The 24,377-nt window shown below is 39.5% G+C and overlaps 2 protein-coding genes and 1 long non-coding RNA gene across 3 annotated transcripts; 2 read left to right on the top strand and 1 right to left on the bottom strand.

Moving 5' to 3' along the window:
- The first annotated feature begins 7,253 nt into the window (after nucleotides 1–7,253).
- LOC114286969 (uncharacterized) lies at nucleotides 7,254–7,961 on the top strand. The gene has a single exon (XM_082923968.1). The coding sequence runs from the start codon at nucleotides 7,254–7,256 to the stop codon at nucleotides 7,959–7,961; it is 708 nt and encodes a 235-aa protein (XP_082780094.1).
- A 9,423-nt stretch (nucleotides 7,962–17,384) lies between these two features.
- Nucleotides 17,385–20,964, bottom strand: LOC114280038 (geraniol 8-hydroxylase). The gene is made up of 3 exons (XM_028222349.2): nucleotides 19,785–20,964; nucleotides 18,990–19,465; nucleotides 17,385–18,195 (listed from the first exon to the last, which is right to left on the bottom strand). Exons 1-3 carry the CDS (start codon nucleotides 20,197–20,199, stop codon nucleotides 17,590–17,592), a joined length of 1,497 nt encoding a protein of 498 aa, XP_028078150.1. The 5' UTR covers nucleotides 20,200–20,964; the 3' UTR covers nucleotides 17,385–17,589.
- Nucleotides 20,965–21,728: 764 nt separating this feature from the next.
- On the top strand, nucleotides 21,729–22,335 carry LOC145789802 (uncharacterized). Its single transcript, XR_014328161.1, has 2 exons — nucleotides 21,729–21,843; nucleotides 22,058–22,335. It is a non-coding gene; the product is annotated as an uncharacterized LOC145789802 (long non-coding RNA).
- Nucleotides 22,336–24,377: the final 2,042 nt, after the last annotated feature.

Genomic DNA, 24,377 nt, shown 5'->3' with positions numbered 1-24,377 from the left:
AACATCTTGAGTTTAGAGAGAGAAATTGAAACATGAAATAAAACTAAGGGTAAATTACATTGACACCCCTTGAGGTTTGGTCCAATTACTACCCACCCCCTGTCGTTTTGAAAATTACAGTCCCACTCCTATGGTTAATAGTTTCATTTCAAAAACCCCATTGCTTATATAAAAGGTAACAACTTCTAGTAGAAAAATAGAAGAAATTACATTAAAAAAAAAAGTAAAGAAAAGGTAAAAAAAAAGAGAAAGTAAAGCAAAACAAAAAAAGAGAGAGTGCATGAGTTCAATGTCTTCATTCCGTCTAAATAATTACAATGATAGGAGAGCTAATGTAATTTTCCAAACGTCAGGGGGTGATATGTATTAAACCCAAATCTCAGGGGCCTAAGTGTAATTTACCCTAAAACTAAATAAAATAAAAGACAAATATATTGCAAAATCTGAACGAGAGCGTAATGGCGTTTGAAATAGATCAGAAGCCGGAACTAATGCTGGGAGACAGTTTATGATTGTGTCGGACCATTGTAGGAACTAGGTGAAACTAATGCCAGGACAATTTAAGATCATGCTAGACCGATATAGAAACTAGTTGGAATTAATGCGAAGATCAGAGGCTGAAGCTAATGTCGGGAGACAGTTTATGACCATGTTGGACCGTTGTAGGAGCTAATCGAAATCAATGTCAGGACAGTTTAAAGGGTCATGCTGGACCGTTGTAGGAGTTAATCGGAATCAATGTCGGGACAGTTTAAATGGGTCATGTCGGACCGATGTAAGAGCTAACCGGAATCATTGTTGGGACAGTTTAAAGGGGTCATGCCAGACCGATATAGAAAACTGGATGTTGAACCAGCAAGCGTGGCACATATATAACTTATGACATGGTGCTGAACGATGATGGCAACAGATAATTGAGTGCGCTAGCGTGCAGCTTGGATTGTGCACCAAATTGGGGCGCTTGGGTTGTGCGCTAGAGGGAGCAACTTAAGTGGTGCGCTGCAAGCGTGGCACACATATAACTTATGACATGGTGCTAAACGATGATGGCAATAGATAACTGAGTGCGCCAAGGGCGGCTTGGATTGTGCACCAAAGGAGACGGCTTGGGTTGTGCCCCAGAGGGGGCGGCTTGGATTGTGCGCCAGAGGGGGTGGCTTAGGTGGTGCGCCAGAGGGGACGATTTGGGTTGTGCGCCAGAGAGGGCAACTTGGATTGTGCGCCAGAGAAGGCGGCTTGGGTGGTGCTCCAAAGAGGACGGTTTGGGTGGTTCGCATGGTGTATAACCATACTCACTATGATATAGGTATAATACCCCCCTCAAACTCAAATAGGTTTGAAGATAGAAACCTATTTGAGGTTGAAACAGAGAGAAAGACAAAGTGAAGCAGAACTACTTTTTCTTAAAAAAAAAAAAAATATGATAGAGATATTTGGGGTAGGAATAAATTAGCGGATAGAGGAAGAAATCACTACAAAGTGATACTAGAAGGAAAATATAGCAGTGGAATGGGTTAAAGTTCGGCGGACAACCAAGGCAAGGCTGTCACCTGCCGATAAGGCGAAGAACACCAAGAGCTTAACCTATAGCTCTGATACCATGTTAGAATAGTAGAGAGAGAGAAAAAAATGTATTGTATTGAATGAATTGTCCTATACAATAGAAGGCCTATATATATAGGCTAAGAAAGAGTATCCTATTAGAAATCTAACTATGAGAAAGAGTATCCTGTAAGAGACTTAACTATGGCAATATCTAATATATCTAGGAAATCAATACCTAATATATGTAGGAATATATACCATATATACATTAACATGTCTAAACATTATGTCTAATTATCATTGTCTTTTTTTTTTATATACAATTAATCATATTTAACCTATTGTACCTATAAAATTATTCTTTTAATTTCATATATTTTGTATAAATGTTTCTTAAGAATATTTAAGTTTGAAGAAAATATAACAAGTCCCGCACTGACCTTGTTTAAATTTTTAAAAAATATAACAGATCTTATAGTTTTGAGATAATTACATTAATTTCTCCTAATAATTTAATTCACATAATACTTGAGTCTCTTTTACATCGAAATGTCTATTTTTCATTAGTTATGATTGTGTCTTCACACAATCAGCATTGGTTTTGGTCTCCTTTATATTAAAATATATATATATATATATATATTTTATTGTTTATCATTATGTCTTCACACCATCTATATTGATTTTAGTTTCTTTAACTTCACTAAAAAGAAAGTTAATAGAATTGCACTAAAAATATAGGACTTGTATTATTTTAAATATCAAGAAAGGTTAATGTAATTTGCACTTAAGTTATTTTAGGTACAACTTATTTTTTAACTTTTTAATTTTATTACGTATAGACGTGAAAAAAGTAAATAAAATAATAGTAATAAACTATTAAATTAATAAATAACTTATTTGAAATGTCCTCAAAGAGGCCAAATCTTTATAGGATAAATTACAAATATACTTTTTGAGATTTGTTTAAAATATGAATTGCCTCTTGTAATTTGAAAAATTATAAATATCTCATTGTCAGAATTTTTTATTTAACAAAATTAATTAACAAAAGTGAAATTTCTAACTGTTCACCTATACAATAATAAAATTATCTGACTTATTAATTGAAATAAAATTTTAACATTATTAAAAACTGTTAATTAATTTGATGATTTATTAACAAAATGACCTATTTGTTATGAAATTAGAAATCTTAAGAGATATAATATAATTTTTAAAACTACAAAAAAATAATTTATGATTAAAATAAATCTCAAAAGGTGTGTTTATAATTTATCCACCTTATTATTGGGGGGTTTGGTGTGGTGTTTAATGCTTGGCGTGTTTGGTGTGCTATCACCGAATGGTGGGGTGTTTGCTGTCACTGAATGGTGGGGTTTGTGGGAATTAGCTCTGTTGCTTGACTATACGTGGGAATTTTTTTGCTGATCAGTATTGTGTTCAACTAAAAAAGAGTTCAAATTGAAAGTGTTGGATAATATCAAGTACAAGTTGCTCTCTGTATAAAGTCAATTGCCAAAGCCTGCTATATAACATTAATAACTTCTTGTTTTATATTTGACATCGGTGGGCCCACAGAACTTTTGGCCCACCACTTAGAGCCCAATTCACGGTTCAAGTACTAAGGCCCAACACCATTGAAAACCCAACTCGCACCAGGAACCAATGGTATTTAAACACTTGTCAAGAGAAGAACCAGTCACGCAAGCAGACAAAGATCCTGTAAAGTTATTGCATCACACATCAGCCATTAATGAGGCTCCTGTAGCATTAAATGCGATAACCCATTCACATCGGAACGTGCAGCCTCACCATGAACAAGGCAAGCTAGAGCATAGACTTTCGACCAATATGACAGGTCGGAGTGGACAAGGAAATGATGAACAAAGGATATAAGGAGGCTTTCAAGACACACAAAAGGTTAAGTTCTCTATTTTTACTCTCTCTCCACACACTATCAATCTCCTCTCTTCTAACTTGATTGTCAGAGGATCCGCTAGGGAACTTCCGTTCCCCTCTAGATATTTTTGCAGGCACACTAGTGAGCTTAGTGACAGGTGAACGGTGTAGGAAGCGTGGATCAACCCGACCCGCCCTTTAGGGATCAGCAGTATCATCAGTAGTGCCATTTGTAGGAACGCCACTCCGAGTAATAGTTGTGCTCATTGTTGCCGAAGACCCGTTTCCGATAATCCCTCCTCTTCGGCCATCAAGGTGAATGGTCACAACGAGATCCATGACTTTTCAACACAACATCGTCGACCCCCATGCCGACCCTCCTAACCCAAACAACCCACCTTAGTACTTCACAGAACTCACAAACAGTATCAACCTTTTAGCCGAGCAAAACCAGGCCTTGATCAATGCTTTGCTCCAGCGAAACCTCCACATACCTCCTCCACCACCACAAGATATCCCTCCCAATCGAGAACGGACCTCGTGCCATCCTTTCCCACAAGCCCACCTCTCTAACTTAGAGGGTCTGCAGGTCCTACCTCAAGACATGAACCCACCGCCTGGGGGTTTACACCCATCAGTTCAAGCACCTGTTTCTGAAGGAGAGGCTAGTAGTGTTCAGCCTCCACCGCACTCTGGAGGTGACAATGTTCCCATTTGGGATGTGGAACTTTGAGCCATGAAACTCCAGCTTTAAGGAGTCATGTAGAACATACAAAACAAACCCTCAACAATAGCCAACTCCCCGTTTGTCGCCTCCATCAGGGACAAACCCTACCCCCATGTTCAAAATGCCCTCGATCGACTCATTCAACAGCACAACGGATCCGGTGGACCATTTGGAGACCTACAAGACCTTTATGATCCTTCATGCTTTTCCTGACGAGATCATGTGTCAGGCTTTTCCCGTGACGCTTAAGGGGTCGACTTGATTATGGTTTAGTCAGCTGCCACCAGACTCTGTCTCTACTTTCCAACACCTAAGTGCTTCCTTCATGAGCCATTTCATTGGTGCTCAGCGCCAGCGGTGCTTGGCAACTCAACTGCTTAATATCCGTCAAATGGAAGGGGAGTCACTACGTAGCTTTGTCACCCGTTTCAACACCGAGGCCCTACAGGTGGCGAAAAACGACGACAAGTGCATCCTCACAGCCTTCATGACCGGTTTATGATCATCCGATTTCCTTTTTTTCTTTTCTAAAAACCCTCCAACCACCATGGCCGCCCTCCTCTCCAAAGCCCAAAAAATATGAATGCCGAAGGCTCTTTGGCAGCCTGCCAAGATACTACAACTAAAAATCCAACCTCAAGGGAGAAAAGAAAGGAATCCGAAACCAGAACCTCCCAATATACACAGTAAACCCCTCAATATATCGATCGACCCGATCGACCCGATCGACTCGCTCGAGCCGACCGACCGGCACCTACCGACCGCCCGATCGGTTTGAGTGATACACCCCCTCAATTTCCCTATGGAACAAGTCTCTAACCAGATCCAACGAGATTACAACCTGAAATGGCCCCAACCATCACTTTCTCTCTCCAACCTGCGAGATCAATCCAAGTACTGTCATTTCTATCAGGACCACGACCACATCACTGAGGAATGTGTTAACCTTAAAGACTAGGTAGAGGATTTGATACGCCAGGGGCACCTTAGTCAGTTCACGACAGCTCGTCCTCAGCAGCGATCAAGGACCGACCCACCGGGGGGCCACCGCTGACATACCCCCCCGACAACCCGCACAACCTAAGCGAGACAATGATCGGCCCCCACTATAACCCCAAGCATAAAGCAATCCTGCCCTCCCGGTCGAAGAGATTAGAGTCATTGTTGGCGGGCTCGCATGCGGAGGTCCATCCCGTTCGGCCCAACGAGCCGAACTCAGAAAAATCAAACAAGGCTTCGATCAAGAAGTCGTGACATTGGATCGTCCATTCAAACACCCCAAACAGTGAACTGAACGCATCACCTTTACGGAGGCTGTCTGCACAGGCATCTGTTACCTCCACGATGATGCCCTCGACATCTCTGCTCTCCTATCCAATTACAAAGTCAGACGGGTGCTTGTCGACAACGGCAGCTCTTCAGACATCATTTTCCTGAACGCCTATCACCAGCTCAAGGTCGGAGAAGAAAAATTGTCCCCTCTCCAGACCCCGCTAGGCGGCTTCACGGGGGATCGGGTGACCTCCATAGGCTCCATCAATTTTCCCATCACCATCAGAGAGTATCCATGGCAGACCACCAAGCCACTCACTTTCCTTGTCATCGACTGTCCTTTTGCTTATAACATAATCCTCGGACGCACAGCTCTTAACGCTTTCCAAGCTGTCACCTCCACATACCATCTAGCCATGAAATTCCCCACCGACCTCGAGGTCGGCACTGTGAGGGGCGAGCAAACGATGGCCATAGAACGCTACGTCACCTTACTAAAAAAGGTCAAGCTGAAGGAAGCTATGATCATCGAAGGACTCAACGTTAGAGACGAAGAAGAGTTAGTCAGAGGGGAACCAGTGGAGGAACTTGTCGAAGTCCCTATCGATTCTACCAACTCAGCCAAAACAGCTAGGATTGGCAACCAACTATCCTTTCAGGCCAAGGCCAATCTCACAACTTTCTTAGCCGAGCACAACGATGTGTTTTCTTGGACCCATTCAGATATGCCGGGTATCGATCCTTCTTTCATCACTCATCGTCTCAGTATCAAGCCCTACTTCCGACCTTTCCACCAGAGGTAGCGTATCTTTTACTCGGAACGCAATGCCCTCATCGCCTCTGAGGTAGACAAACTACTAAAGGCGCAGTTCATCAAAAATATGGACTACCCCAGGTGGCTTTCCAATGTAGTCTTGGTCTGCAAAAACAATGGTAAATGGCGACTCTATGTCTACTATTCCGACCTTAATCGGGTTTGCCCAAAAGATAGTTATCCCCTCCCCCGGATAGATCTGCTAGTCGATGCAACTGCCGGACATCAGATGCTTAGTTTTATGGATGCCTTATCCGACTACTATCAAATTCTGATGCACCCGGCCGACTAGGAACACACTTTCTTCATCACAGACAGAGGAACTTATCACTATTGTGTTATGCCGTTCGGCTTGAAAAATGATGGAGCAACTTACCAACGTCTGGTTAATGCCATCTTTTAACACCAGATAGGCCGGAACATGCAAGTCTACGTCGATGACATGCTAGTCAAGAGTAAACTCTCCTCTGATTATTTGGTAGACCTGCGAGAAACCTTCGAAACCTTACACAGATATCAGATGAAGCTCAATCTAGAGAAATGCGCCTTCGGCGTAGGATTTGGGAAGTTCTTGGGTTTCATGCTCAGCCAACGAGGCATCTAGGCTAACCCCGAAAAGGTCAAGGCCCTGAAAGAAATGTGGTCTCCTAGAATGGTCAAGGAGGTTCAACGGCTCACGGGCAGAGTTGCCGCCTTCAACCGTTTTATTTCCCGGGCAACAGACAAGTGTCTTCCATTTTTTAAAGTCTTTCGATAGGCGTTTGAGTGGAGCACCGAATCTAAGGAGGCCTTTCAATAACTGAAGTAGTGCATGGCCAACCCCCTCTCCTCTCTCAAGCGCTTCCAAGCAAAACCCTCTTCCTTTACTTAGTTGTATCAAACACTACAGTCAATGTTGCCCTCATCAGGGAAGACAGCTCAGTACAACGTCCAGTCTACTATATTAGCCGCACTCTCAAGGGGGCAGAACAAAACTATCCTCTATTGGAAAAAATGGCCCTCGCCTTAGTCATAGCCTCCAGGTGCCTCCAACCTTATTTCCAAGCTCACTCCATAGTGGTTCTCACTGACCAGCCTCTGAAAAAGGTCATGCAACAACTAGAGTTGTCAGGAAGACTTATGCAATGGTCCGTCGAGCTCAGTCAGTTTGAAATCTCATACCGACCTCGCACTGCAATTAAAGGACAGGTCGTTGCCGATTTTATCTTAGAATTCACCAATATCACTCCGAACATGCCCCCTTTACCAATGCACTTTAACATTGATGCAGAAGACCCCCATTCCTGGACCCTTAGTGTTGACGGTTCATCTCGCAAAGAAGGTAGTGGGGCCGGTCTCATCCTCACCACCCCAGAGGGTGAGTATTTCAGGTATGCCCTCCGTTTTCTATTCAACGTGAGCAATAATGAGGCCGAATATGAGGCCTTGATAGCAGGTCTTCGACTGGCCAAAGACATTAGTGTAAGCCATATCCAAGTATCCAGTGATTCCCAATTGATCATCGGGCAGATTACTGGGGAATTCGACGCAAAGGAAGACATAATGTGGGCATATAGGGACATTGCCCTTCCTCTTGTTCGCCTTTTCAATACTTTCCAGATCAGACACATCCCTAGGTCAGAAAACTCCAAGGCGAACGAAATGGCCCAATTAGCCTCGGCCGACCAGTCAGACCTCAGCCATGGTATTTGCATTAAATAACTGACCCATCCGGCTATTTCGCCAAACCAACAAGAAGTTCACTTCCTCCAAAACGAACCTATCCCATGGGCTACAGACATCCTTCCATTCTTCACACGAGGGGAGTTGCCAGACGATAAATAGCAGGCCGCTAAAGTCAGAGCCCAGTCATCCAATTACATCCTTATCAACGGACTACTATACAAACGAGGATTCTCACGTCCATACCTCAGGTGTGTCAGTCCCGATCAAGTGACCTATGTGATGAGAAAAGTCCATGAGGGCATTTATGGTAATCATTTGGGTAGAAGATCTCTGGCCCATAAAATCCTCCGCACCGGTTACTTCTGGCCTACTCTCAATCAAGATGCCAACGAATTTATGCTTAAGTGTGATAAATGCCAACGCTTTGCCAACATTCCCCATGCTCCACCAACAGAATTGATTACACTCAGTTGTTCCTACCCCTTTACTAAGTGGGGCATCGACTTAGTCGGTCCTTTGCCCACTGGTAGGAGCCAAACCAAGTTCGCTGTGGTAGCCATTGACTACTTCACCAAATGGGTGGAAACAGAACCCCTTGCTACAATCACTGAGCGAAACACCACCAAGTTCATCTGGCAATCGATCGTATGCCGATTCGGAATCCCCTAGGCCATCATTTCGGACAATGGCAAACAATTTGACAATGCCAAATTCAGGAAGTTCTGTGAAGAGCTCAACATTAGACCATGCTTCTCTTCCCCGGGCTATTCCCAAGCTAATGGGCAAGTTGAAGTCACCAATCACTCCTTCTTGAAGATCATCAAGACTAAGTTGGAAGCCGCTAAAGGACTCTGAGCTGAGGAATTACCGAACGTACTCTGGGCTTATCGGACGATCCCCCGAACCCCTACTTCGGAGGCCCCTTTTCACCTAACATATGGTGTTGAGGCAGCCATCCCAGTGGAAATCGGTCTGCCGACCCCTTGGGTTTTGCACCTAAATCCATAACTAAACGAAGAGTTGTGTCGGGCTGACTTGGACCTGATTGAAGAGCTCTGAGAGACAACTGCTGTCAGACGGGCATCATATCAGCAGAAAATGAGAACACATTATAACCGCAAAGTTCGACCTCGAGAGTTCGCAATGGGAGACCTAGTCTTGGGCGAAGCAACCCTTGCCACTAAAAATCCGACCGAGGGCAAGTTTGCAGCCAAATGGGAAGGACCTTATATTGTCAAGGGCAGACCCTGCCCAGGGACTTACTGTCTCCAAGATATTGAAGGCAGAGACCTCTCCCATCCATGGAATGTCGAGCACTTGAAGCGTTATTTTCAGTAATGGCATCCCCTGTTTTTGTATCATTCAATTGTTGTCTGTTCTCTTTGGCCGATCTGCGCACTTGTTCATTTTAGCCCTTTCTGTACACGATGTAAATTTGTGATCTACAGATTATGCCTTACTGACAACAATTTCACACCTCTATTTATCTGTGTTGTATTTCAATTACAAGTTTTAGACCGAGCTCAGCCAGACTGAGTTAACCCAAGCCTCAGCTCGACTGAGCTCTCAAAGCCTCAGCCAGACTGAGCATGAAGAGCTCAGCCAGATTGAGTTAACCAAAGCCTCAGCTCGACTGAGCCCTCTAAGCCTCAGCCAGACTGAGTTAACCAAAACCTCAGCCTGACTGAGCCCTCCAAGCCTCAGCCAGACTGAGCATGAAGAGCTCAGCCAGACTGAGTTAACCAATGCCTCAGGCCGGCTGAGCCCTACAAGCTTCAGCCATACTGAGCATGAAGAGCTTGGCCAGACTGAGTTAACCAAAGCCTCAGCTCGACTGAGCCCTCCCAGCCTCAGCCAGACTGAGCATAAAGAGCTCAGCCAGACTGAGAACGAAGAGCTCAGCCAGACTGAGTCAACACTAGTCTCATCCAGACAAAGCATGTAGTTACAATTAGCCATAATTATTCTTAGCTAGACTGGTTTCAATCTTAGTTCATGCTTGCCCAGTTTTACTATTTATACAAGTTAGGTTACTTGTCCAATTTCACATTCAAAAACTTTACTTGTCCATTTTTACCATTTGAACTCTACCATTTTACATTTACAAACTTTACTTGTCCATTTTATGTTTACTTGTCTATTTTTACCATTTGAACTCTACCATTTCACATTCACAAACTTTACTTGTCCATTTTACTTTACTTGTCCATTTTACTTATCCATTTTTACCACTTGAACTTTGCCACTCACAAAAAAAAAAAAAAAAAAAAAAAAAAAAAAAAACAACAACAACAACAATAACAGAACTCGTCGTTTTATTAACAATCTGAACCATTATACACTTCATTACAGACATTATATTTACTTCAACAAAAAAAAAAAAAAACAAACAAACAAACAAACAAACACAACCAAAACACCCTGCCCCTAATCCCCTTCGCTTGACATGAGATCTTCCTCTTCTACCCCCTCGTCCAAGGGAGTCTGGGCAACGTCGTCTTCTCCTACTTTCACCAGATTGAAGTCCACATCTGGGAACAGCTCTTGCGCTTTGTACTTGAAGCTCATTCAGCCGCTGTCCCAGTATTGGCTTATCTCGTGCTTGTAGAAGTCTGACCGCTGGAAGCTCTGGATCACTTTTTCTTCGCTCCTACCTCCAACGACCACTCCCGACGGCCCAACAACCCCTTCTCCCTCCTTCGCCAAGCTCCTGGCAACTGCCGCATCAATGGCCATCTGGAACTTAGCCGACCCTTTAAATTGCTCCATAGCTGCCACGCATAAATCGGGGTACGTTGCCCTCTCAAAGGCCATTTTGGCCCTCTCTTCTACCAATGACTTCTCAAACTCTACAATTCGCCCATCTGCTTCTTCTTTGTCCTTAATCTCCTAGTCACACAGATCTTCGTTATTGACGAGGGCCTCCTCCAACATTTCCTTAGCAGTGGTGCAGGCTTCTTGGACTACACCTAGCTTCCTCTACTCGCCACCAACTCAAACTCCAGCGATACCGCCTTGTGACGCACCGCTTCCAGCTCTGCTTTGGTCACGGTGAGCTCGGTGCCAGCACGCTCTGCTAAGTAGCTCTGCACCACGGCCAACACTTCCATCTTCTTTGCCATTTACGCATACTTCAGGCCCTTGGCACAGGCACTCCGTGCGATTTTCCTCCAGCCCGTTGTCTCAACCCTTAGGTTTTGCAACTGCGCTTTCACCCCCTCCAGCTAGGCCTTTAGCGGCTCTGCCTCCACCTTCGTGCGCACTGCCTTATTCAGCAGGGCAACCGCCAAGGTCGTCGTCTCCATCTGCGCCGAGCAGAACCCTCTCAGGAGGTTGACCTTTGTAAATCGCGCTATCGACCGCACAGCCGCATCCTCCATTACCCCTACGAGATGGTCGGCAGTGAACCTGGCTTCCCTCCTTCTTCTGTCGATCGACCGGCCACCGCGCGCATGTGATCTATGGCGGTCTTCAACGTAGCACCCATCTCTAATTTGCTCACCCCAACTTTCCCTTCCCTAGGACTTGGGGACACTTCTAGCACGGGCCCCATCTTGAGTGATTGCGGTCCTAATCTCTCACCTACTGCCACCTACTCTGGCTTCACTGCGCTCATCCCCACTTGGATATTTGGGCCTATGGCTTCTTTCGTCTCTATCCTTGTCTCCCCTATCTCTACTTCTGGGGCTTCCTCCGCCCTCCCCTCCTTCGGATTTGCTCCCTCATGACCAACTTGGGCGTAGGGCCTAACTACGATTCCATATACTTGTTCGCCTTGGCAAATGTTTTTCGCTCCTCCGCCTCTTGCAACTTACTCAGAGGCTCCAACTCCTCCAATGCAAGATCCTCCTCGGTCGGCTGCGGCACCAGACCTAAGGTGAACAAGTTCGAAGATCTGATAAGGTCATCCCACTTCACACCCTCCACTCCTTCACCTGCTTCACTTTATTCTCGGCCTCTGCCTCCAGCCTTGGCTCCACCGACTTCGTGGGAACTTTCCACGTTATGCACACCCCCTTCCGCCATTCGTTGATACATAGAACCACCTCGGTCTCCACCCCTTCACCAACGATGGTAACCCCGCCACTAACCCTCTGCCCGCCACCGCCTGTAAGGTCACCCATGTTTCTTGCTGACTGGAGGCCTTGTAGCGTGAAAAAAACTTTTCCACTGTCATCGCTGCTCCCCAAGTCGCCCGTGGCCATGCGATCGCACAAACCAGTAATATTTTCCATGCGTTGGGCATTAACTGCCCTGGCGCCACCTCCAAACAGTTCAGCACGTCCATCACTATTTGTGGGAGTGGCAACCTCAGACCCCCCCCGGTAATGCTTCCTCATACAACGTAAACTCCATCGGACGTGCATCCGACACCCTCTCCTTCTACGTGGGCAACTTCAACTCTATCTCCGCCGGAATCTGGTACTTTCTGTGTCCCTCCTCCAACTCCTCTGCCGTAAACGTCGACTTGTCGGCCTTGGTGTGCCAGTGGTCAGGTTCCACTTGGCTAATTGACCTTGCGACCACAATCATGGTAGATCGCAGGGCTCGCGCCGCTTGCTCCGCCCTTCTTTCCTCTTGCCTCTCCGTACTATATTGCTCTGCCAACTCCACCGCATCGTCTTCACCTAATGCCTCTAGCCTCATGCTGACGCTTTGTCTCGAGCCATCTTTTCTATGTTTTTGTGTATTGCTTTTGCCGCTAGCGTGAGGAATTTCGCAAAGTGTTGGAGGGGTGTGTCACATGAAACAAATGAGCTTAACTCTGGGATGTGTTGATTTTTCGCAAAGAGATATATAAAACAAATCACTACAAATGCCCACGGTTTGCCTATAGCCTACGGATCGAGATTATATTTCGCCAGTTTGAAATTTTCGAAAGTTTCCAAACCCGCATTTTCCACGCCCCGTCCTAGTCCTAACTCTTCGCTTCCTGCTAACGCCTCACCTCTCTCACCATTGGTTTAGATCTTACTACATGTACCACCACGATACCCCAACCTTTTCCCTTCCCCGTCTATTCTACTTCACATTATCATGTGCTTTCCTCACTCCTCGAGCCCCAAGCGCCGCCACCCCTTCTCGCTCGGCCCCCTTCCCAGTTGGCTGTCCTCTCGGCCGGTCCTCTCGCTCGGACCCCTACGCAGTCGGCTCCCCTCTCTGCCGATCCTCTCGCTCGGCCCCTTTTGCGGTCGACTCTCCTCTCGGCCGGTCCTCTCGGTTGGACCCCTTCGCGATCGACTCTCCTCTCGGTCGGTCTCCTCTCGGTCGGTCCTCTCGCTCGACACCTCTCGCGGTCGGCTGTCCTCTCGGTCGGTCCTCTCGCTCAATCTCCTGATCAGCCCTACACATCCCATTTTTCTTCTTTATTCCCTTCGTTGGACTAAAGCTGTACTTGGGAATGAGGGACTACTGACATCGGTGGGCCCACAGAAGCTTTTGGCCCACCACTTAGAGCCCAATTCACGGTTCAAGCACTAAAGCCCAACACCATTGAAAACCCAATGTTGCACCAGGAACCAACGGCATCTAAACACTTGTCAAAAGGAGAACCAGCCATGTAAGCAGACAAAGATCCTGCAGAGTTATTGCACCACACATCAGCCATTAATGAGGCTCCAGCAGCATTAAATGCGATAACCCCTTCACGTCGGAATGGGCAGCCTCACCATGAACAAGGTAAGTTAGAGCATAGACTTTCGGCCAATATGACAGGTCGGAGTAGACAAAGAAATGATGAATAAAGGATATAAGGAGGCTTCCAAAATACACAAAAGGTTAAGTTCTCTATTGTTACTCTCTCTCTCCACACACTATCAATCTCCTCTCTTCAAACTTGATTGTCGGAGGGTCTGCTGGGGTACTTCCGTTCCCCTTTGGATATTTTTGCAAGCACACCAGTGAGCTTAGTGACAGGTGAACGGTGTAGGAAGCGTGGATCAACCCGACCCACCCTCCAGGGATCAACAGTATCATTAATATTGATGGAGAAAAATAATTGAGGTGTTATCTAAAATTTTTTGAAGGTAAATTACTAACGTTATATTTAGTTGAGTGATTTGATAAGATATTTGAAAAATAAAAGAGAAAAGAGAAAAAATGTGTAATGTAGGTATATTTTATTTTTATTTTACCTACTTTTTCCTTTCCCTTTTCAAATCTCCCGACCAAACACAGTGCACAGTTTTTAATAATTAGACTTAATTCTCAAAAAAAATTATTGAAAATAAATCCTAATAAAATCGTTGAAAAAAATAAATTTTTATGACGATTTTTTGCACATGCTGCTAAAAATTGACAATTAGTGACTTTTTTTTTGTCACGATTTTTATAAATTGTCGCCAAAACTTATAATTAGTGACATTTTTTGTGACGAATTTTTTAAACTGTCGTTGAAAGTTAAAAATTAGTGACTTTGTGATAATTTTTTTAAACTATCGCTAAAATATATAATTAATGACATTTTTTGTGACAAAATTTTCAAACTGTCACTGAAACTTAATAATTAATGACGTTTTTTAATAGTGTTTGATAAAAAACTTTATTAATTCTTATAACACCTATTAAATAATAAATTCACCTATTAAGAGTTACACGTAAGCCTTTTTTTATTTTTTTATTTTTTTATAGGATGTGAGGAATTAACGTATTTATATGTTTATATACCTTCTCCTGACATAAGTAAATTTTATTTTTTGTCAGATAAAAAAAAAAAAAAAACTTACCAGTCAAAAAGTACTCTCTTAGGGCCCGTTTGTTTTGGGTTATAGGGAAGGGATTAAGATTCATAGTGAGGTGAGATCTACTAATATCATGTTTGTTTTGAGAGATTGAGAGGAAATTTGTAATCCACTCTAGACTACAAATCCCCTTGGGAAGGGGATTAGGATAGGCCCGTGGGACTTGGTATTTGAAATTAGTCCGCCGGACTATTTTTTATTATTTATTTTTTTAATTTTTTACATGTTGGACATTTTTTTTGAACATTAATGTTTAATTTTTATTTTATTTTTTATTAAGTAAAAATCATTGTTTTATTTGTTTTATTTTTTTCTGAAATTTTTTTATTTTTTTATTTTTTACATGTTGGACATTTTTTTTGAACATTAAAGTTTAATGTTGTTGTATTTTTTTTATTATTTTATATAAAAATAATTTAACAATCACAACTATCATAAAAATAAACACAATTTTACTTAATTCCCTCACTATCAATTTCCTTACTAACAATCCCCTCACTATTAATCCCCTCATTATGAATTCTCTCCCTTCTACCTCTGAAAACAAAGGGGACCTTAAGCTCTATTGATCACATTTTAATCAATATCCTAGCAAATAAAAAATATGTTTGAGCCACAGTTAAAAAATTTATCTAATGAAAAAATAAAAAATACAAATTAATATCATTTTTCAAAAACAATTAGTGGCATAAAAAGATGATAAATCTCTATCAGTCTTTAAAATGTCTTATTCAAATTTTATTGTTGGATCCTAAGAACAATAAAAAAAATTTAAGAATTTTTATTTGAGAGCTTTCTGTATCACCGAAATATTTCACCTAAATATTTCACCTGAACTTTTCACCTCTTATGCAGCTTCTTATATAAAATGGTAAGTCCTAATATTTTATAAACAAAATGGGCCCTTACACATACACATGATGTTTATTGTATAATTACATAGGAAATGTGAAATAAAATAATAAAATAAATTCGGTAATAAATAACATGCCAATTTTTATTTTTATTGACCTGGAACAAAATTTTCTTTTAATAGAAATGCTATTTAACATTGATTTCAATACTTTATTTCACTTTCTATATTTAACACAGTGAAATTTACTGTGTCATATAAAGAATTTAGGTGAACATTTTCGGTAATATATAACAATTATTTCTTTTTAATAGATGTTTATATAAAGTATATATATGTTTTTTTGAGCATTTGGACAGCTTAATTTTTCATTTGCATGGTCTTCAGACAAAAGGTTTTATTTATGTATTTATTTTTATGCAATCTTCTATAAAACATCGAAAATTAAAACTACCTTGGACACACGATTAGAGAAATGATTGATACCACAATTTAAGTTTCATAATTATATTCACAATGACATGGCATGACATGTGTAAAATTTTTAATTTATCACAAATTCAATCATATAATACTTAATTTTATGATCATGTTGTTACGAGTGAATTATGAGACTAAAATTACATCTCAACATTTAACTACAGACAAATTGCCCTTTGACAAAAAAAAATATCAAACTTATCCTTTGACTTGTAGATTTAGACCCATGACAGGTTAGTGAAAGCAAAATATCAGCAACTTGTACACTCCATGGTTAAACAAAATCGAAAAAACTGGATAAGGCCCTTTAAATAAATGAAAATTCTATTTATATAAAAAAATACAAAAAGAAGATGGTAATGTCATTTTTTAAATAAACTTATATTTATAATATTTTGTTTTAAAATAAATATTCAGATTGAATCATATTATTCTCTATTAAAATTATGTATAAATTTTTTATTTATATATCATTACTCATAAATAAATCATAACTCAAGCTTTAGGAAAAGGGTTTCTCCCTAGTTCGATAAGATAAGTCTTCTTTTCTAAGCTTACCAATTGGGTGTGACATTTGAATTTTATTTTTAAACGACTAAGTTTCACTATCTTAATAAAAACTTTACTATACATACACATACGCATCTACACATACACATCTTTTCTAAGCTTACCATTTACAATTGGATGTAACCTTTAAATTTTATTTATAAACTATGAGACTGAATTTCACTAATGTTACTTAGTAAAAATTTTACTATACATATATAGATGAGAAGTACACATACACATCAATTAGGCTTCCAATTAAGAGGTAGAGAAAAGGACAGCTAAGGCCTCATTTGGAAACATGTTATTTTAGTAATTTTTTAATTTTTTGGCTAAAATATGAGGTAAAAAAAATTAGTATGTTTGGGGTGACTTTTTGACTTTTTACAAAAAGATGTGCAAAAAGTAAAGAGAAAGGACAATCTTTGACTTTTTAGTATATGTTGGTTTTTTGACTTTTTTAGTAACTTTTTGACTTTGTAGATAAAATGTTAACTTGCCAAACGAGGCCTAAAAAAAAAATAAAAAATTGTGATCATCGAAGGGAAAAGAGAAACAGACAACTAAATGTCACAAGGGGATTGGAACGACACATAGAGCGTTTTGTAAGGTGGTGCCAAACCTGTCTTCCATGTCCAAGTCCTTTTGTGCAATTCCACCTTCAAGCTTCCTACTATACATATATAGAAGAGAGGTACACATACACATCAAATAGGCTTCCAATTAAGAGCTAGAGAAAAGGACAGTTAAAAAAAAAAAAAAAATTGTGGATCATCAAAGGGAAAAGAGAGACAGACAACTAATTGTCACATGGGGATTGGAACAACACATGGAGCGTTTTGTAAGGTGGTGCCAAACTTTTCTTCCATGTCCAAGTCCATTGGTGCAATTCCACCTTCAAGCTTCCTACTACATATATATATATGAGAAGTACACATACACATCAATTAGGCTTCCAATTAAGAGCTAGAGAAAAGGATAGTAAAAAAATAAAATAAAATTGTGGATCATCAAAGGGAAAAGAGGGACAGACAACTAATTGTCACATGGGGATTGGAACAACGCATAGAGGTTGAGCCTTTTGTAAGGTGATGCCAAACTTGTCTTCCATGTCCAAGTCTTTTGGTGCAATTCCACCTTCAAGCTTCCAATCAAACGAGTTTATGAGCGAACCCAACATCACTGGAATCATCCTTATTGCTAGGGGTAACCCAAGACAAATCCTCCGCCCTGCACCGAATGGAATTAGCTCAAAGTCCCGACCGCGAACATCAATTTCCAAGCCCAAGAACCTCTCAGGCATAAATGAGGTTGGGTTCAGCCATATGTTTGGGTCGCGGCCAATAGCCCAGACATTTACTAACACTTGTGTCCCTTGCGGGACTATGTAGCCACGGACTTCAACATCACTTTCAACCTTGCGAGGGATTAAAAATGGAACTGGCGGGTGTATCCTCAAGGTCTCTTTAACAATTGCTTGCAAATAAGGTAAATGTGAAACGCCAGACTCTTCTATTGGTTTCCCTTTGCCAATAGCTTGTTCAAGCTCGGCTTTGGCTCTGTTTAAAGTTTCCGGATTTCGGAGTAACTCTGCCATTGCCCACTCTACTGTACTTGATGTTGTATCTGTCCCTGCTGCAAACACGTCCTATAACAAAATCGGTTTATAGATTAGAAATAATATCCAAGGATTCAGAACACTACTAATAATGAAAAGATTTGACAAGAGTTAGGCCCATAAACAGAGTTAGAAAATTTATTTGAGGGGAATCAAAGTGTTGAAAAGAGTCCCCACACACAATTCTCAATATTACAATATTTGGGAATGGTCAAATGTGCACAACTTTATTCTCATATGAAGAGATTATTTTTGTGGTTTGAACTCATGATGTTTTGGTAACCTCGGGGGCAAGCTGAGTGTAAAAAAATAATAAAATGAATTTTTTACGTAAACATTTTGGAAAAAAAAAAAAAAAATTTGTATCAATCATTTTCTAATAGTTATTTAATTATTTCATACATTTTTTGAGCCATATAATTAATATCTTAAATTAGACTTTCATTTTATTGTACCCCATCTTTTAGTAAATAAAATCTTCATTTCCTACCATCTTGTAATTTCCCATTTAAAATATAGGAGTGGTAGGAAAAAAATTTAAAAACTTAGAAGGATCATCCCATATACATTGTTAAATTAATCTTGAAATAGGGGACCAATAAAAAAATTACTTAAACTTGAGGGGCCATTTCATGTACAAGGAATTTTATAATTTTAAAATATTTTGGGGGCCATGACAACCTGTGGCCCTGACATAACTCCGTTTAGGTTAGGCCTATTTGTATGTTTCTTTATGGAGGGCCCTCTTTAAAATTAGCTTAATAAAATTAAAATATAAAATCTAGATATATTCTAGATGAACAAGAAGGAGAAGACAGACAAACCAAGAACAAATGCTCCATGTGAATTCTATCAATATCTTCACTGTTCTGGTCAATGATATCAAGCAGGATATCTAAGACATCGTTTTCTTCACTCGTCTTCCTCAATTTCCTCAACTCTAATCGTTCATCGATCAATCGACCAAAAAGCTGTAATATCTTGGCAAAGTGAACTCTCATCCGACCCCTTATACCCTGTGGATCGATTTTCGCAAGAACAGGGAAGTAATCTACCAAGTTGGGCTTTCCAGCCTCTACCATGATATTCCAAACCAAGTCCCTGAACTCTTTCGCTGAATCCTGACTTGGGTCGGCTAAATCCACCGAAAACACCGTGTTTGACAGCAAATTCAGGGAAGTTGTGAAAGCTGCGCGGCCTATGTCCACCGCAACACCTTCCTGGCAACACTTTCCGACGTAGGAAATGAGCTCCTGCACCTTCTGCTGCCGTAGGCTTTGGTTAGCGTCGAGTCTGTTGCCTGAAAAAAGATAGATAAATGATTTACAAACAGGGCTTCGTTTAGCCCTGTTAAAATTTTCGAGCTATGCTATACGGACACACAAATATATTAAGAAAATTCAATTCATTGAATTGTTAAGATTGATTTTAAGGGTTGTCAATTTTAAAAAAAAAAATAATTGTGGGCTTATGGACAACGAATTTATTCCAATAAAACTTTTGATCATTGGGAAAAGAGAAAGTTTGCAATTATTAAGTACAATAAGGAATATTTTGACTTGAAATGAAGACTACAAGAAGATTTCTATGATACAAAATTTATGTTTATATAGTATTACCCGAAAACATATTGGAGTTCATGATTTTTCGGAGGCTGCGCCACCGCTCTGCAACGGGCAGCCAAACCATCGAGTATTGGTCGTGGGCTTGGGCGTGAACTGAGTTGGGGCAGGATCGGTTGGAGAAGACGAGGTCTTGCTTTTGAAGAACTTCTTTAGCCATGGTTGATGAAGAAATGACAACTGTGGTAATTTGGCCGAGTTTCAAACTCATGATTGGGCCATGAGTTTTTGCTAACTCGGCCAGGGACTTATGGGGCTTGTTCCCCAGCTTGAGAAGGTTGCCGACCACTGGCAGCGTGGCGGGTCCTGGCGGAAGCTTTCGACATGTTTTGGATCCTCGTACAAGTGACAGGAAAGCTTGAATCAAAGTGAAAGTTAACATGAGATACAAAACTATGCTCACTAGCTCCATAGTTTCCAACCAGTTGGGTTCTCAGTTTGCTAGTCTTCTGTAACATTATTGAGCCCTCATGTAAAACAAAATATAAATCCAAGTCCTTATCATTGTAAATTGGCTACTTTGGCGTTTGCTACTAAAATCGATATTTAATTAATAAATCTCATTTTACCATTGCATTGTGCCAAAAATGTTTGTATTGACACTAGCGACGCGTTGCCCACGAGGGCATCGCCCCCTGCGTCTGGATTCTCTAAAGTAATCTTGTGAAGTGATCCTCAAGAGTGATCCCTCATGGTGCAACACGTGTCTCATTAATGGAACCAATGGTTGAGATGATCCCTCGCCAAAACGACGTCGTTTTGGTGAGTCAGATCCAAAAAAAAAATAATAATAATAATAAATAAATTGCAGAGTTGCAGATCGAGAGGGAGGAAGAAGAAGAAGAAAACAGATTTGAGAGAAACTGGAAGAAAACAAATTTGAGGAAGAAGAAAACTCTGGGTTTGAGAGAAAATGGGTTTGAGAGATGAAGAAGAAAATAAAAGTTCATCCATGGCGATGAACTTCTTGAGAAACCAAATCCATTAACCCAACACAACAAAAAAAACCTTTTTTCTTCCATTTTCTTCTTCCTCAAATCCATTTAATGGTTGGATTTGCAGAGAAAATGAGCTTGAGAGATGAAGAAGAAAATGGAAGTTCATCCATGGCGATGAACTTCTTGAGCGACCAAACCTATTAACCCAACACAGCTAAATATTAAGTGAAACCATACATGGTGTCAGTTTAAAAAATTTTAGCTTAAAAAGAATGATAACATCATGAGCTATATCTTTTTAATTTTTTTTTCCCCTAAACTCCTTTTTGATGATGTAACAAAAAATTTTGAAAAGAGAAGAATTTGAAGAGAGTTAATTGGTTGGCCTCATTTACCACATCATTGCTGGGAGAAAAAAATTGGGGGATGGAATATTATTGGAATATCACTAAATTTCATCATTAAAAATAGGAGGATTTATTAAGAAATCATTTTTTAAACATTTGTATCTCAATAAAAATGCCTCTTATAAATATAATGATGATATTTTTTACAATAAAAATAATTTATTTAATGGGCTGATTTGGAAAGTTGGCTATTTTAGTTGATTTTTTGACTTTTTAATTATTTTAACTTTTTGATTTTTTAACTATTTTACCCTAGCCAAAAAAGTTGTGTTTGAGATGATAGTTGACTTTTTTTTCTTTTTTTTTTAATAGTTGATTTGATAATTATAAGAGGAAAAGTAAAATAATTATAATTTGAATGTAACATTTTATTTTATTAATTAATTTAATTTATTTTATTTTTATTAATTGTTTTAGCCTAAAATTAAGAGCTTGTTTGGGGTGTGCTATATAAGCATACTTTTTTATTTTTTTCAGATCATATCACATCTCTACTTTTTTACATATTTTTTTATAAAAAAATTAAAAAGTATACTTTTTTTAATTTTTTAAATCATTTCAACAAATAAAAACTAGACTAGAGGATGTTAACATTGTGTTGTTTAGGGGTGTGCATAATACCGCCAAAACCGTCGAAACCGCCAAAACCGCACCGAACCGCACCGCCAAGGCAAATTCATTATTATTTGTCAATCGAACCGCCGGTTTTTGGTAAGAAAAATGGCAAATTCTAGTGACATTTTTATCAATCCGCCGGTTTCTATTTTTCTTCCAAACCGCACCGACCCGCACCGCTATTAAATCATGTTTTATAGGATTCTAAAAATTCTTTTTTACTTAAGTTTGCTTGTTGTTCTATACCTTAGAATATAGTATTACATTAATGCTCGAGGGGAATTTTATGTATTGTATTTGATCATTGCAGCTTCCACAGATACTTGTAATGAACTGATGGCATAGTCGTTGATATTATCATGTTGTTGCTACACTTGCTGCATCAGAAGAAAGCTTCGCAAGATGCTTAACATCACGATGTCTCTCGTCTTTTTTTTACTCTTTGATTTAAATTTTGTAATTTGAATTATATTTTTTATAAACCGCCAATCCACCCGAACCGCCAAGGCAAATCCGCCATTATTTGCCAACCGAACCGCCGGTTTTTGATAAGGAAAATGGCAAATTCTAGTGACACTTTTATCAATCCGCCACCCGCCATACGGTTTCTATTTTTCTCTCAAACCGCACCGACCCGCACCGCGCACACCCCTAGTGTTGTTCACAAAGACAATTGTCTTGGGCTCACAATGAATTTAAAAAGAGCTCAAAAATTGTTAAAACCTTTAATAGTAAAATAGGTCCCATAGCTCATTTTAACAGTATTAGAAAAACAAAATAGGCCCAATAACTTATTACGGCCCAATATGTCTATATAAATTAAAAAGGGCCAAAACAAATTCGGGATTAAACTAAAATTATAAACAAAATTCTATCTAAATTGAAAAACTGTATCCAATGTACCCGACCCGATCCTTATGAAACCCTTCCTCGCCCCTACTCCAAACCCGTAATGTAATCCTTATCCCAACCCTACCAGATCCACAACACAATAAAAAATTTAGTAATAATATTGAAACTCAATAAAAAAAATTGGAAAATGATATTTATAATTAAAAAAAACAAAATCATGCTAAAATTTATATACATAGCATAATAGAAACTCAATAATGTTATTGTACGGATATTATGGGGTGGTTTGGCATCCCCTAAATAATTCATCTTTTTATCTTTTTTCTATGACATCACCTCTCTACTTTTCTGCACATCTTTTCGTAAAAAGACAAAAAATACACTTATTTAGATCATCCCAAACAACTCCTATAATCTATAGAAACTTAATAATATATTATACACATATTACATATATATAGATAGATAAAAGTAAAAATGCAATATTATTATTTATTTATTATTATATCTGTAGGTCGGATTAGGTTTAGGTAAAAAAATACACTCTCCTGCTCTCACTTCCAATCAGGTCGAGTTATTCAAAAATTTTCTCAAATCTAATCCTACCCTATTCAACCACTCCAAACTCATCCCATTAGGATTAGGAAGAGTCGAGAAACTCAACAGATTGAGACATTTTCTCATCTCTAATAAAACCTGCAATTTATGTGCTATAATTGATTTTTTTGTTTCATTACAATTAAATCCATTATTATTGTTTTTAAAATTATTTTTAAATTTGTCTCTACAACATTAATTTCTTATAATAAATTTTTTTTGTTACGAGTAAAAAAATTGAATTATTTTTATTTTATTTTATTTATTTATTTTTTTTGTGTAAAACAGTGAATTATGTTTTTTACTTCTTTAACTATAACCAAGAAAAAAAATGCTTGAGACCTCTAAATTGTGAGCTCTAGAAGAGCTCTAACCTGTGGGCCCCACTGTATGATTTGATATTTTTGCCTTTGTTTTGTTTTTTTGTTTTTTTTTTTTAAGTTGCCATGTTACTAGTGCTCTTATTAGAGCTCTATTATTGGAGCTCTTAATCACCACCCAACCAAGAAACTTCTTAAATTTTAGACATTTTTATATTTGTTTCACTTTTGAAGTGTGATGCGTGAATGACGTCATTATCTATTTGCTGCTCAAAGTTTTATTACAGAATCCTCCTCCTCCTTGTCTTGTCTGTTTGCCGTGTTTCCCTTGTCTTTCTTAATGGGGGAGTGGGATCCTCTATGTTATCTTACGTTGTGTTTGATTAGAAAATTTTAAAAAAAAATTAAAAAATATATATATATATGAAATGTAAATATATTTTATTCACAATTTATTTATTTTTTTCCTTCCGTTTTTCAAATCTCTTTTTAAATCTCTTAATTAAATACAATGTTAATGTGTTTTAATCACAGTTTGACACATCAATTATAACATGATTAAAATAATTCTTTTATGTGAACAAAAAGATCAATCATAAAATTAGAGACAAATCCAAAGATAGAATATAAAAAAGAAAACCCACCACTTCATATCTCATCGTGGTAGGGCCTATCCAAATCTGCTGCTTATGGTTTTTTCGGTGGACAAGATGGTTTCGAAAATGTAAGGTTGGAAGAATACACTTCTTTCCCATGCTGGAAGAGAAATCTTGTTAAAGGCAGTGGTCCAAGCAATTCCTTCATACGCTATGGCGTGTTTTGCCTTTCCTAATGCTATATTTGGTTTGGGGATTTGGGAGG

Source organism: Camellia sinensis, chromosome 4, assembly GCF_055761805.1.
Source record: "Camellia sinensis isolate YWXY chromosome 4, ASM5576180v1, whole genome shotgun sequence".
NCBI classification, from domain to species: domain Eukaryota; kingdom Viridiplantae; phylum Streptophyta; class Magnoliopsida; order Ericales; family Theaceae; genus Camellia; species Camellia sinensis.
This window is presented reverse-complemented; position numbering and strand designations above follow the sequence as displayed.